The sequence below is a fragment of the Ursus americanus genome, chromosome 20, assembly GCF_024610735.1.
Source record: "Ursus americanus isolate L20-20 chromosome 20, mUrsAme1.1.p, whole genome shotgun sequence".
Classification (NCBI taxonomy): Eukaryota; Metazoa; Chordata; class Mammalia; order Carnivora; family Ursidae; genus Ursus; species Ursus americanus.
This window is the reverse complement of record NC_142146.1, coordinates 53,282,181-53,297,598: the sequence shown is the minus strand read 5'-3', so window position 1 is coordinate 53,297,598 and position 15,418 is coordinate 53,282,181. Positions and strand designations below refer to the sequence as shown.

Sequence of the window (15,418 nt, the reverse complement as noted above, 5' to 3'; positions counted from 1 at the left end):
CTACTTTCATCTTAATCAAGCCAAATGATTTCTAAGCAATTTACATCCTGAAAGAAGAAGAATTTTTTTTTTTTAAGAGAGGGAGAGAGTGGAGGAAGGGCAGAGCCCGATGCAGGGCTTGATCTCACCACCCTGAGATCATGACCCGAGTAGAAATCAAGATTCACATGCTTCACCGACTGCGCCACCCCGTGCCCCAAGAGTGACCATTCTGGGTCATCTACTTCGTGTTACGGCACTTCAGATATATGACCTCTACCCCTCAGATACACTACAGTAAGTATTATGACCCTCATTTTACATATGAGAAAACTAGGACCCAGAGGTTAAATTGCACAGGTCACAGGCTGGTATTCTGCTCTAGGACTAGAGCCTGTTTTGAGAGGCCAGGGCACTTTAAGAAGGATAGAGTAAATTCATGAATGTAAGAAAAAAAAGATGAAAAAAGGAAGCAAAACAAAAACAAAACAAAAAACTGGAAACAATTTCAATGTCTACCAATAAGAGATTAAGTATATTTGGTGAAATATATAATGGTCATGATGCAGCTAGTAAAAATACGTATAGAAGAACAGTTATGAACATGGGCCAATGTTCCTGATATGCTGTTAAGTGAAGAAAAATCAGTCTATCAAACGGCAGGTATAGTATCATATAGCATATGGTTCCAGTTTTGTAAACAGAAATGTGAAGATATATTACGCACAGAAAAATGGCAGGACATATACCTAGATCTGTTTTGGTGGAAGACATTCAGTTGACTTTGAATTTCTCTCCTTGAGCTCCTCTGAGTTGTCACGTGTGGGCATTTAGTGGGAATTAAAAGGGTAACGGGTGACTTGATTAGCACTTGTGTGTTGGAGAAAAGGTGAGTAGGATGAAATGTGTGACGGCTGGGAGACGATGGTTGTGTGTGTGACTCAGATGGCGGCTGTGCAGGGAGCATGACTCACGTATGAGTCAGGCTGGCCTTTTGGTTTTGGCAGGGAGGTGGGGGCGGGAGATCCTCTTGGAGGGCAGCAAGAACTGTTTTCTTTGAAGTGCACATTTCTGGAGATGGACTCTTCTATTCAACTGTTGACATCCCTTCCAGGCCCAGTCTCAATCCCCTCTCCCCCTCGGATCTGCAGTAGATTACAGGCTCGGAAGTAATTGATACACATTTCAATGTCTGTGTTTTAAAGCCAGCCTGCTTATTTACTCCTCTGCCCAGACAGAGTTTAAACTTGTATTTGTCCGACCTGCTGATGAATTTCAGCTGCTGGGATGAAGAAATGCTTGTTGCTTCCGGACTGCTGGTAATGTTCATGTGTCTGCGGTAAAGGCACGGCAGCTGGGGAGTCAGTGCCTGTGCATGTTTTTGAGGGGGTGACTGGATTGGTGACAATCTCACGTGCAAATTCTTTTACTCTCCTGTACACTGAATCACTGCTTTCACCACTTTTTATATTCATGTTTAAAAAAAGCTGGGCGACCATTTAGGCTTGGTTGCAGAGTAGACATTGGTGGCAGAAAAAGACATTCTTTTTCATGATTTAATTTGTGGTCATTTGAATAATATGCAGTCATTCAAAAGAATGCAGATCTACTGAATTTCATGGATTCTATGAAGTGTGGTTGTTCATATTTTGCCATCTTTAAAGTCAGGTGTCTCACAATGTCAGCCACCCCGGTGGCTGGTGGCATGACTGCGTCACTGACCTGTCACTCCCTCAGCCAACAAACCAGCTAAGGACCACTCATGAAGAGGTGGGATCTGGTAGTTCAGGTACTCCTGCCATCTGCTAAGAACAACAGAGCCCAGCATCCAACCCGCAGGACACGGCTGGTGGCTCGCAAGGTCATCTGAGGGCTCAGAGGGGGACACTGTGGGGAGAAGCGAAGACCGACAAGTTGGACGCAAAGTGGTTAAATGGAGAGTTGGATTCTGAACGTGAAGAGGGTTTCAGACCATCTTAACCAGCATATTTTACTTTTTCTTCTTTTTTTTTTTTGTATGTACAAGACACAGGTGATAAAAATGTCTACCCAAATAAGTCTAGAAGCCTTCTTTCAATCACTAAAATAAAAACTACAAGTGTTAAGGAGGCATGTGGAATGGTGGTGGCAGTGGTTTTTCAAAATATCTTCCGTGGCTTTTTAATGCATGTGATAATCTGGACGAGAGCAATCTGAGGGGTACAGAACTTCTCCAAGATTGAACAAAAGGACTGCATTAAACCTCCAGACGACACGGCTCACTTGCAGTCGGTGGGAGTGTTTTCTCGCAGCAGGGAGCGCTTTGTGAACTCTCAAAGGGGCCTGGTCTTCATTTGAGCTGATGTGTCCAGACACATGTATGGGAACACTGTCCAAAGGGAGTGCGAACTGCGGTAATAAAGTCATGATCACTTGTCAGAGATGATGTGCCAATGAAAAATCATTCCTAGAAGCTCTTTTAATTAAACATTTCTCTGTCCACTGGAGCCATTTTTAAATATAAAATGCAGCCCTGTGGCTTTTCCTCCCTGCCTCCCACCCTTTTGCAATAGCTCCGACAACTGAATTCTCATTGGTGATAATAAAAAAATTCATAAGACAGGGTACAGCTGGTTATGCCTCTAGCAAGATGTCAACTTTCGCTTGCACAAAATTAATTGCACCTAATTAAACTGGGGTCATTGGCATTATTGTAAAGTGAGGCTATTTATTAGACAAAGAAAATTTCACAAATACCATTTTACTTTTCTTTCAGGTTTGTGAGAGAGAAGAGTTGCTTACATAATTAAATTTGTTTTGCCATTTTATTCTTATGACTCCTCAAAACATCCCCTTCATATCTTGCTTTACTTTTAAAATTATGTGATATTTTAGAATAGTAGAGGAGGACATACAAAAAATGATAGGTTTCCTTACAGATTACCTAATCGTTTTTCAAACATAAAAAATAATTTGTAAAGTACCATTTGCAATGACATGTATTTTGGAATTACTTACATGAAGGGTTTCTTAAGCAAATGATTGGTACATGTGTAGGAGATTAATATGAAGTTTAAAAGATATGTTGCACGTTATAAATAGGTTGCTACAGGATGTGCCTATTACTTCAAGACAGATGCCACAGCAAGCAAATTTCATTGCATTGAAATAGGACAACCTCTTTCCTTACCTGTGCTGGATAGATAGGACTAGGCTGCTTCCTTCTCCAGGAAATAATGCAAAAATTATTACTGTTAGAGACAAAAGGATGATTTACCTTCCTGGCAAAATGACGCTGGTTCCACTTGGGATCCTGTGGCACATTATAGATACAGATTCCCAGTTTCTCACATTCCAAGATCCTGTGAATCCAATTTCTTTAAAGGCACTCTCGACCACTGCTATCTGTCCAGTTGCTACAACTCCCTGGGCCAGGTGCCTCCCCGGCCTCCATCCCCAGCCCAAACACAAAAGAGGGTGGTAGGGATCTATTATTGGTCTTGCCTCAGCCATTCACTTAGAAACCTATAAGAATAACAAAGAAATGGGTTCTGATTTGTGGATGTTGGAATAGTTGAGACGCGTAAATAGTAATCATTATTCAAACCAGCTGCTCAAAAGCTCTCTGGGGAATTTCTGTTTTTCATAATATTTACAATGTTTAGAGAGAAGGGCATAGCCTCTTCTAGGTTACACCTTCCCGCTGTATACTTTATGAAAAAGACTGTATTTATATTTATATGTAGGTAAATAAGGATCTGTCTTGGGGTAAAGTAAGAAGAGAAGGAAGAGTCAGGTTTATTTTATGGTTAGTCTGAGGAAAGCAGAATGGAGAAGGTCGCAAATGTTTTCTCCACAACGTCAGATCGGATTGTAATGTCTGAAAAATGAAAGGCTTCCTCGCTGTCTATTACTAATGACCGCTCTGTCTGTGCTCTCATAGCAGCCAAGCCAGCTCCCAGTCCTTTAATAACGCCGAGCTGTATCAACTCAGAATCCGAAATATAACACTGATTCACGATTACATTGGTCAATGAAAAAATATTTTATAGGAAAGTATGATACTAGTAATAAGAGAAAAGGAATATTTATTTTTTCAAGAACATGACTACACTGAATGTTTCTTAGAAACCTATTTCAAAAGTAGACTAGGTAATTTACTTTTCTCCTTTCCTTCTAAGCTTTCTTAAAGCTTTCACCGAAACATTTCTAAACAGGGAAAAATAACAAAGGTCATACAGTCTCAGTTCGAAAAGGCTGATTATGTGTGGATTAGTATGTTTTGGAGAAAAAATGGTATTTCCTATATTTGCTGCATTTCAGTATAAGTCAAATTTAATTAGTTGAGTTATGAAGCAATATCAAAAATTCTTTTGCTGCAGTATTAGGCATGAAACGTCTTTATGGGATTATTGTAAGCCTCGCTTACATTTAACAGCTTGTCACTCTTTTAAAAAGTGCTTTGGGAGACAGCACCAATTAGAAAAATTCAGTGGGGCTGAAACCCAAAGGGCAACTTGGAGGCACTTACACTCACAGGAGAAGCTCACACATGTCTTCCCAGAAGACCCTCATGTTGCCTCAAAATTTCTCACACAGTGTGTATGAAGTTAATTTTTATAGGTAAATGCACCTTCTTTAAAATACACAAATAGAACTCCATGAGTTTGCCAAAGGTCCCACTTACTTGGGGACATCTCATCTTAAAGTAAGCTCAGCCAATTAATTTTAAGTCCTCGGCCTCACTTAAAATTGAGCACTGAGCTCTCTGGAGTCATACAGTCAAAAAACATCTACCTGGTTCTGATGATTTAATAATTCAGCGCAAGTACTCTGGTGCATTCTGGAGCACCGTACTAATGGACTTCAAAGTTCTAACGTCCCTCAAGTCCTTTTGTTAGTAAGAGGTGAGGTATTTCTGGCTCAATGAAGAATTTCAGGGATTGTAATACATTAGAAAAAAATTAATTCTAATAGGGAGGGCGAACGTGGGTTACACAATTGCAACGGAACATTTCCTGAGGCTTTTCTCTTACATTATTACTGACAAGGGAAATGACCGTCAGTCTTGCAGACTTTCAATTTGCAGGGATAAAGTGATATTTCTTAGAAACATTAAGTCTCATCATTAGCCATCATCCTAAAGGGTATCCAAGAAGTCATTGTGTTCTCACAGAGAATGATCTCATCCCAGAATGTGGAGATGAAAACATCTGAAAAAACAGGATATAAATAATCCTCCTTATGGCGAGTCAACAAGCAGAGCTTGTTATGAGCTACTGTGAAATCCATACGGGTTTCGGTAGCTGTGTCTCCACCGGGGGTAGATGACTCAGGGATTTTCAAATCTGGCTCTGACTGAAGAGTTTCAGGTGGGCTTTGGGGGCGTGTAGGGAGTGCCGGAGAGAAGCCCTCCGGTGGAGGCCTAGGGAGGGAGGCTGAAGGGGGAAGACGAAGAGCGGCACTGAGGGGAAATGACGGGGAGCCATCTTCTGGGCAGAGGTGTCCCAGACCCTCTTCTTCAGTCTTCCCGAACCACAGGAGGGTAGCTTGGTTTTACATACAGGGTTTCTGCACAGGATTTTATTTGAGAAGATACTTCTGCTATTAGAAATAATGAAAACCATCCCCTGGGAAGCCATCTGGCCAAAACCTTCATGAGACTTCTAGTTCAACATGGCATTTTCAACACAGGTATTTGTCTACTCTCTCTTCCGAAATCCTGGTAAAATAATATTAAACGAAGAAAGAAGGCATAAACCTCCAGGGGCAAAGAAAGTGGAAAAGGAGACAAGAGCACACAAGAGAGTGTGAACAAATGTTGGAAGATAAAATGCAGATGGGTGAGAGGTATTTGACTCAACATTTCAATTTGCTGGGTGCTCGCAGGGATGGCTGGAGGAGGAGCGCATGCGCAGAGTCCCTGACACGCTTAGGTACACCCGCAGGCCAGGGAGTGGGCTGGGACCGCACAGAGAGAGACTGACTGAAAACCCGAAAGGCCTATCCAGACCCTCTATTTGCCCTGACCACCTGTGGCCTGGCGGAACGAGGAAGTTTACTACCTGGAGAGGCCGAACCAGAGGAGCTCTGAAATGGGGCGCACTCAGACACAGCTGAAGTATCAAACGGAGGGCCCATACTGACGTCAGAGGAATTAAATAACATTCTACACGACGAACCTTCGACCATTCCCCTGCTAGAGTCTCAAAATACTGGCAGCCGGGCTTAAAACTCCTCAGGGTGAGGTTGGAGAGTTCTCCATGGCAACTTAGAGTCCAAAAGAAAAGAGCTTGACATACTTTTATTTGGAGGCACCCTGATGAAATAGTTGCATTTTTATTTGACCATTCTAAGGGGAAGGTCACCGTTCCTTAATTCAACAAATCTTCAGTGACTATATATTAGGCACTATTAATTTTTATTTTTTAAAAAGATTTATTTATTTGAGAGAGAGAGAGAGTGAGTGAGCAGGGGGAGGGGCAGAGGAACAGGGAGAGAGAGTCCTCAAGCAGACTCCCCACCAAGCGCGGAGCCTGACACAGGGCTCAAACCCAGGACCCTGAGATCATGACCTGAGCTGAAATCAAGAGTCAGTCGCTTAACCGACTGAGCCACCCAGGTGTCCCTGTATTAGACACTATTTAGCCAATAGTTATGGTGGAGAACAAAACAGACCTGCCCTCTTGGAGCCCACATTTCAGTGCTAAACAAAGACAAAGAATGGATAAAAAAAACCCCCCACAAATATATATATATATATAATACAACATCAGGTAGTGATAAAGACTACAAAGAAAAGCAAATTAGGGTAAGAGGATAAGCAGAGTAAGAGGAGAGAAAATAAGTATGTGGGGTGTTCACTTTTTAATTGGGTGGTCAGGGAATGTCTCTCGGAGGAAACAATGTATGTCACCAAGCCCCAACCACAGAGTCCACTTACAGCATTTAGCATTTTGCACTTAACTGTTGATGGGCAGAAATCAAAACAAACAAAAATAACTCAGAAAAAATCATGGACAATGTAGAAAACATTTTAAACAATTTACCTATAATTAATACCTATTGTAAAATGAGAAAGCCTCATTTCAAAAATGTTTGAAAACTTAAACAAAATGGGACAAATTCTTAGAAAAACACAACCCACCAGGACTGACCTAAGAAGATATAAGAAGCATGTACAATCTTAACACCATCTAAAAACTGGAAGCAGTTAGAGCAAACACATGAAGTAAATACCAGGCCTGATGGTTATACAGGTGAGAAATAACATATTCCAATACTCTGCAGATTTTCTTAGACATTATGGAAGGAATAGTAGCCAACTAAATTTTAAGCCAGCATTGCCTTGATATAAAAACAAGAAAAAAAAAACTATAAGAAAACAGCAGACCCATGTCACTCATGAATCTAAGTGTAATAATCCTAAACAAAATATTATAAATGAAATTCAACAGTGTCTGAAAAAAAATCCAACCAATTTTGCTTTATACTAGGTATGCGAGGATTGTTCACTATTTAAAAAATCTATACAGGTAATTCATTAATAGATTAACAGAGGTAATCATATAATGATCTCAACAGCTGCAGAAAAAGCACGTGATAGTTACATACTTATTCATGATAAAAATTCTTTATAAATTATGAATATAAGGGAATATAATGAACTCATAAAGAGAAACATTAAAGAAAACCTAAAATTAACATCATCATAAATGAGGAAACAGTAGAAGTATTCGTTTAATATGAGAAATGAGCTAAAGATTCCAACTACTACCCTTTTTAATCCTCAATATATTAGGGCCCTTCCCATGCAATAAAAGAAAAAAAGCAGGGGCGTGAGGATTGGAAAGCAATAAATAAAGCTGCTGTTTTTCAGATGATAGTACTAAAATTCCCGAAGAATCTACAGACAACTTTATTAGAAGTAACAGGAGGGCAGACAAATAGTAGGAACAATATAACAGAGTGGATGTATTTAAGACTGGTATAAAAACGAAGCTGCATTTCTGCTCACCCGCAGCAAAACAACGAGAATGCATTATCAAAGAGAACGTAAAATAATATCAGAATGCCTAGCATCTAGAAATAAATACAACAAAAGATGTATAATATCTCTAACTGAGAAATTATGAGCCTTAAGAAGAGGTATTCAATAAAATCTAAATAAAGGAGAGAAAGGCCATGTTGACGGGTAGGGAGATATAATATTGTGGAAATGCATTCTTCCCCGAACTGATCTATAGATTTAATACAAGTCTAGTAAAAATCCCAGGAGAGTATTTTGCTGAACTTGATTAGAGGATATACAGTGGACATGGAAGAATACAAAAGCAAGGACAGGCAGCACACTTCCGAAGAAAGAGAGGAGAGGGACTTACCTGCCTGCCCAGATTTTAGGACCTACTTTGAGGCTACAGTAATTAAGACTGTGTGGTATTGGTGCAGGGATAGAAACAGTAACCAACAAAACAGAATGTATCCCCATTAATGCACAGTATATACAGAAGTGATCTGTCAGATCAGCGAGTAAAAGAGGGATTGTCTAATACACAGGATGGAAAAAACGGTCATGTAAACGAAAAAAATTAGACGTCTCCTCCATAACCATATCAAGAAACCAACTCCTGATTGATTACGGACTTTAAAAAATCACTTTCAACTCTTGGTAGGAAATCTAGGTTAATGTCTTTTGGACCCTGGGGTAGATTTTTTTTTGTACAAGACACAGAAAGCATGGACTATGAAAGTTTGATAAAAAGAACTCTGGTCATAAAAGACACAGTGAGGAAGTGAAAAGACAGGCAACAACCTGGGAAGAGATAAGGATGAGTAAGTATCACGATGAAAAAGTGTTAATAAAACAATTATAAAAAGCATAAAGAATCAGATAGAAATTTGGACATACCCAAATTGACATTTTACAGAAGAGGAAGCAAAGATGGCTAATGAACACAATGAAATACTATTTAATACCCGTTTAATTAACAAAAATGTAAAAGGGACCGGCAATACCGTGTCAGAAAGACTACGGATCCACAGGACCTCTGCAACATTGCTGGTAGTAGTGTAACCTGCTGCAACCACTTTGGAGAACGCTTCTGGCATTCCCTGCTGAATGTGAACATTCGTGTATTTTCCTAGTAATTTTGTTCCTAGGTGGGCACCAAAGAGAAGCTCTTGCACGTGGACAGCAGGAGACATGTTCAAGAGTGTTTATAAGTAGCACTGTTTACAAGAGCAAAACCTCTGAAACAACTCAGTGCCTCTAATCAGAAGAGGGGCTGAATAAAGTGTGATACGCTCACACAGTGGAAGATAATACCATGAACTGGCAAAGGGAAAAATGGGGCAGTTTTCATTTCAAGACAATGTTTCTCAAGTAATCACAGCTTACTACATGGTTCGGTGTAAATAATCAATGATCTTAGTAATGTAAACAATGAACCATTATTTGACCCCAAATTGTGAAATAATTATAAAGGGAGAATGGGGGAGTTATACTGACGTGTCTGTGGGAAGGCTGTAAAAGACATGAATCACCATTTTCTATAGTTGGTAATCAGTGGATGGTTATGTAAAGACTAAGAAAATAGTCTTTAGAGATACACGGGTAAATTACCAGAAGAAATAGCCAAGGAGTTAAAAGTTATTATTTCTGGAGAATGGGACAAGATAGAGACAGACAGGACAGGGAACTGTAACTTTTGTGTTGTGTTGTTGTTATACACCTTGTAGTTATTGTTAATGCTATTTTCAGAGTCTTATATGCATGTGTGTGTGTTTGTGTGTGTGTAACTTTGATTAAAAAAAAAAAAACCCTCCCATTTGGGCCAGATGAATGTGACTTTGCTGAGCAGAGAGATGGGTGGGGTTTCTAGAAGAAAACTTTTTGGTGCTTTGGGAAATATTAGAGAAAAGCAGTAGAGATCCATATGGTCAAATCTCATTTTACAAAAACAAAGAAACTGAGACATGGTACAATGAGATTATTAAAGTCTCAAAATCAGAAACTGACTAGGACTAATCCTCAGTCTCCCGGTCCCCAGGCCAGAGCTCCTCCTGCCACATCCTACTGGGAGGGGAAAGAGGTGCTCTTCGGCAAAGGGAAGGCTGGCCTTCCAGCTCTGGAATGACACGCGAGGAAAGTGAGGGAATCCTAGGAGACCCAGCTGGCACCCAGCCGAGGCTTAGATGCTTTTTGATTTTTGCTGATTCAGATAAGTCTCTAAGGATGAGACTGAAATACAAGGCTTACTGAAAGCCAGATAGAATAGATTTAAATAGACGTTGAAGTGTCTAACTCTGGGCATCACAGGAAGGAGAGTGTGGAAATCTGCCAGTTAAATAAATGCATGAACGCTACCGTGTGTCTCCCACACCTGGCTTAACATGGAAAATATAGCCAGTATACAGGGAGTGATTCATATGCATATTAAAGTTTGGGAAGCTCTAGTCTATAGCCCTGTTTTCTAGGTAAAATTATATTTTAATATATTTTAACTGAAATTAAAAGCTATGCAAATGACCAATGATCTCCTGAAATAAATTACAATAAATGAGCAATGATATCCTGAAATAAATTAAGATAAAGGAAAAATGCCTGGAGGACAGGTTAAGTACTGTAATAAACATTAAATGATCAAAGTGGGAATTGTATTTCTCAGTTACCAGTATTCACTGCAATCAAATATATCGGGAGCTGGCAGGGGGCGGGCGGGGGGAGCTGGATGCTTTGAGACTGCTTAATGGGAATTCTGGTGGTCTGCCACACTTCTCTAAGCATCCGCTGGCTTGATTAACAGTGTGGCTTGATTCCCCCATTACAGTGCAAAATCTGAATTGTGCTTAGGGGAAAAAAAATGAAATATAGAAATATGACCTCAAGTGGCTGGGCAAAAACTAAAAAACAAAATACAAACCCAACAGATGGGGAGGGGGCTGTCTAGAATCCAAATAAAGGTGGTAGTATTATGGGGAAAAAATACTCAAGGGTTTAAAAGATATCTTTTATTAAACATATAGTCAGATGACAAAATCCATTAGGGACATATCAGAAGATCAACTCAAAAGAATACTCACCGAGAGGAAAGGCTTGGCTTCCCACTTTTGCTACAGCTGGTGTAAATTCCTGGGCCGTCATCAAAGAAGCTTCCAAGTGCCAACTTCTGTCGGATAGATTCTCTCTCATTTTTCTGTGCCTAAAATTTCAGGAAAATAAAAAAATGCTGATAAGTGGGCAGATACATCACAGCCAGAGCCTGATGCTAAGTTTCTTCGAACTGCAACCTCAGAGAAAACACTCAGAGGCCACAGCACAAGAGTGTGTGAGTTACGAAGAGCCGAATACACCGTCTTTCCTGGTTTCACCTCCGCAAGCAATTGCGGTTCTTCAGAGCCTTTCACGATCCCGGGTCTAGGAAATCACCATGGTGGTACTAAGTGGTCGTCACTGGAAGAGACCTAGATTATTGGGTGCTGTAATCTTTCTTCTTACCTGCTAGATATGACAGCGGATAAGAGTAAAGTCATGGAGCGCCAGCACTTTGTCCCCAAACACTTTTATCCCAAATGTGGCTTTTCCCTGGATCTTGTCTTCTCTCTCCTGTATATCGTCCCTTCAGCCCACTTTCTCTGTTGCAAGAATATTAATCCATTCAACCAGGATGCACCAAGCCTCTAGGAGATGGCTGGTGCGGGTGGAACCTGGCCCAGGCTAGATGATTGCAGCCCCTGCCCGCACCTTGCTTACAGTCTTGGCGGTCTGTTCAAGAGTTCTGATCTCACCGGGTTCAGAACACGAGAAACCCTAACATAGGGCCTGGAATAGCTGGAGAATTCTAATTGGGCCCATCTGTTTCATATTTTGAAGGGAAGTCAGGTCGGTGTGCATAGCAAAAGGATGTGGGAAACTATACTACTGTGATAATTTGGATATGTTTACAACACTTGGCTTCTCATAAAAGTCCCATAAAAACTCACCATGCTGAACTTTTATACCCCTTAAACAACAGGGGAGAAGATTAGAAATGATTTCCTTAGTTAAAAATAAAACAACTACAAAAACAAACATAATGAGTTAGAAATCCTGGGGTGAGAACGAAAGTTTAGTTTTCTGTTCTGTGGGACGATGAAGGATGGGAGAAGCACCATCGGATGTTCTTTTTTTTAAAGATTTAATTTATTTGACAGAGAGAGGAAGCGAGAGAGGGAACACAAGCAGGGGGAGTGGGAGAGGAAGAAGCAGGCTTCCCACTGAGCAGGGAGCCCGATGCGGGGCTCGATCCCAGGACCCTGGGATCAAGAGCTGACCCAAAGGCAGATGCTTAACGACTGAGCCACCCAGGCGCCCCCATCGGATGTTCTGAGTGGGGGGGGGGGGGGGGCTGAAGGCGATGAGCAAATGACATTACCAAATGCAGCTCACGTGATTGAGCGTGGCTATGGAAGGCAAGACGGCCCTTGATCCTCCCATAGGAGGTTCTGGAGCCACATCTGCTGCCACCAGTACCCAGAAATTACACGTGAAAGCTCTGAGCCATCATCCGAGCATCACTGTGTCAGTGATGAAATGCACAACCGGTTGAAAGGGTGGGCTCAAAAAGCAGCCTCTTTTCACCCCCCAGGGAAGGCAGTGTGCTATACGTTAAGGCTGCTCTAACGTGGTGGTTATGAACCACACGTGGCTATTTACATTTAGGTTAAAAATTAATTAATTAGAAGTTCCACTCCTCAGTCACACTAGCTGCATTTCATGAGCTCCGCAGCCACAGGTGGCTAGGGGTACCATATTAAACAGAAAAGAATACAATATATGACAGCACAGTGCTGCTAAAATAGTGGTTCTCAGCTGCCAGCTTAACAGGTTGCATCAGAATTTCCCGCCGTCTTCAAAATACACATCCCCATAGCTTCTTGGCCTTTTGGCTAAGATCAAGTGTAAAACATCACCCCAGGCTCCAGCAGCAGATACTTAGTTTTAACAGGTTTGCCAACTGCTAGCTCAAGGACAGCTCATCTCGGTTCTCTTTTTCCCTAACATTTTTGAATTCTTGGAAACCAGAGCTTTCTGTGGACTCTCTTACTGATTATATCTGTATCGATTTATGTGGGTAGCCCTCCATTTTGGCATGTACCAACTGGAGCTGCGTCACAGGAAAGAGCTACAGTGTGTGCAAGCAGCCCCACAGAAGACTGCTTTCTACAGTTCCAGATGCGATGCTGATACATTGTCTGCTGGGGTAGCTCAGCACTGAGCCCCGAGAAAGTAACAAAGTTACCATAAAGGGGACCAAGAAGGCTTTTAGTTTTACTAACCTCTTGCAACTGTGCTGCCGGAGACCTTAATTAAAGCGACCCACCCTGCCCCATACGCAGGCTGGTGCTTGTGACGGTTCTGCCAAAACAGAACCATTTGATACCATTTGACATCTTCATAAGTTCATTTCAAAATCCCAATATCTGCCATGCAGATTTAGTGTAGTTAGTGAACGTATTTCTTAATTCATATAAAATACAAAAGAGATTTTCACCCAATAATCTCTACAGTCAGAAAACTGTTGAGTGAAATGGAATATCCAAAAATAAAATCAGCAGGTAATATGAATGTTAATGACTCACGTTCAACAATACGCTGGTGCCCAACATTAGTCTGGCAGAGGTTTATTTGAAGAGAATACCTACCCCGGTGTGAATGTGTGAACGCACCCTTGATTCCATGTCTGTCTTTCCTGATTCACTTTACTGATTTACGCTCGAGCTAGCGATACGGGAGAAAGCCTTAAAAATACTCTACCGACGTTAATTACAATTCTCCATACTTGGATATTTCATGACCAGCTTGAAGAGGACTGTTTTATTATACACAATCTCTCACACTTCCCTTCTCTCTCTCTCTCTCTCTGGATCCCACTGAACAGATCGAGAAAAGTGTAAATAATATATACATCACCCATAATCCCACCACTTAGACACAGATCACTGTTAACATTTTGGGTTTTGGGGGACAGTTCTTTTTAGCTTTTTGGCTTATGTATGTATTTTTTCCTTTTTATAAAATTGGGATCATGTTGTTTATTCATTTTGAAAATTTCCCTCATATCATTTAATACTCTTTAAAATCAATTTTTCATGGTTGTATATCATTCTATCCCATGGTGTTATCTTCTATTGTTAGTCATTTGGGTTGTATCCAATGAAAAATAACACAGAAGTTAGCATTTTTACATAAATCCCTGCCCACGTGTCTGATTATATCCTCAGGATAAGTTCCTGGAAGTGGAATTACCAGATCAACTGAGTGTGAACCTTTGTTGAGACTTGACCATTTTGTCACATTGCTCTAGAGAAAAGCTGTTCCAATTTACATGCCCACCAGCAACGTAAAAGGGTGTGGCTTTCACTACATCCTGGCTGAGTATTTTCTTTCTTTCTTTCTTTTTCTTTTTGAGATTTTATTTATTTATCAGAGAGACGAGAGAGAGACCGGGATAGACAAGCAAGGGGGAGCAGCCGGCAGAGGAAGAAGCCGGGTCCCTGCTCCCGCTAAGCAGGGAGCCCGATGCAGGACTCGATCCCAGGACCCTGAGATCATGACCTGAGCCGAAGGCAGACGCTTAACCGACCAAGCCACCCAAGCGCGCCTGAGTATTTTCACTGAAAAAAAAAAAAATGCTGTTGTTTTTAATTTGATAGGCAAAAAGTGGTATTTTTATGTTAATTTCTTTGATTACCAATGATATTAAATATTTAGATTTTTTTAGTTACTGTGCTTGCTTTTCTCTGAATTACTTCTAGCTTTGCTTATTTTCCTATAAAGATGTGAAGTTTTGAAATTTTTATATTAAGCATATTAGTCCTTTTGAGTTTAAACCTAAGTGTTAATGTAGTTAAGTCAATAGCTTGCTTTCTTTGAAGTGTGGTTGACAGCTTTGTGCTTAGAAAGCCCTTCCCAGTCCAGAGGTAAAGGATCTCACTGGATGCTGGGAGGAAAATGAGGAAATTTATGGAAATTGCTTAGCTGCACTGGTGGTAATGTAAATGTGTGATAAGCGGTAGCTATTAGGGTTAATGCTCCAACAATTCCTGCTTTGAAGATGAGGGACTGGAGGGTGAAGGAAGGTTACCCTCCTGTTAGAAGACCTAGGATTCAAGTCCATCTTTCTGGTGCTGGATCTTTCTGCCCTTCCACACTGATGAGTGAGGTGTCCAGGCAAATCATGGTTGGTGTCGTGTTGGAGATATGATGTGGGACTTAAGAGTTACGGATCTAGGGGCGCCTGGGTGGCACAGCGGTTAAGCGTCTGCCTTCGGCTCAGGGCGTGATCCCGGCGTTATGGGATCGAGCCCCACATCGGGCTCCTCCGCTATGAGCCTGCTTCTTCCTCTCCCACTCCTCCTGCTTGTGTTCCCTCTCTCGCTGGCTGTCTCTGTCTCTGTCAAATAAATAAATAAAATCTTT

General features: G+C 41.1%; 1 protein-coding gene across 7 annotated transcripts in view; it reads right to left on the bottom strand.

The window, feature by feature from the left end:
* Positions 1 to 15,418, bottom strand: part of SCHIP1 (schwannomin interacting protein 1) — a 144,063-nt gene that overhangs the window by 16,325 nt on the left and 112,320 nt on the right. For 6 of the 7 annotated variants that reach the window (XM_087870315.1, XM_087870316.1, XM_087870314.1 and 3 more), the window contains one exon: positions 11,041 to 11,159. In XM_087870315.1, coding sequence (XP_087726441.1) covers positions 11,041 to 11,159 — 119 coding nt within the window. Of the gene's footprint in view, positions 1 to 11,036; positions 11,160 to 15,418 lie in introns of all 7 variants that reach the window. The other variant, XM_087870317.1, reaches the window with a different exon arrangement.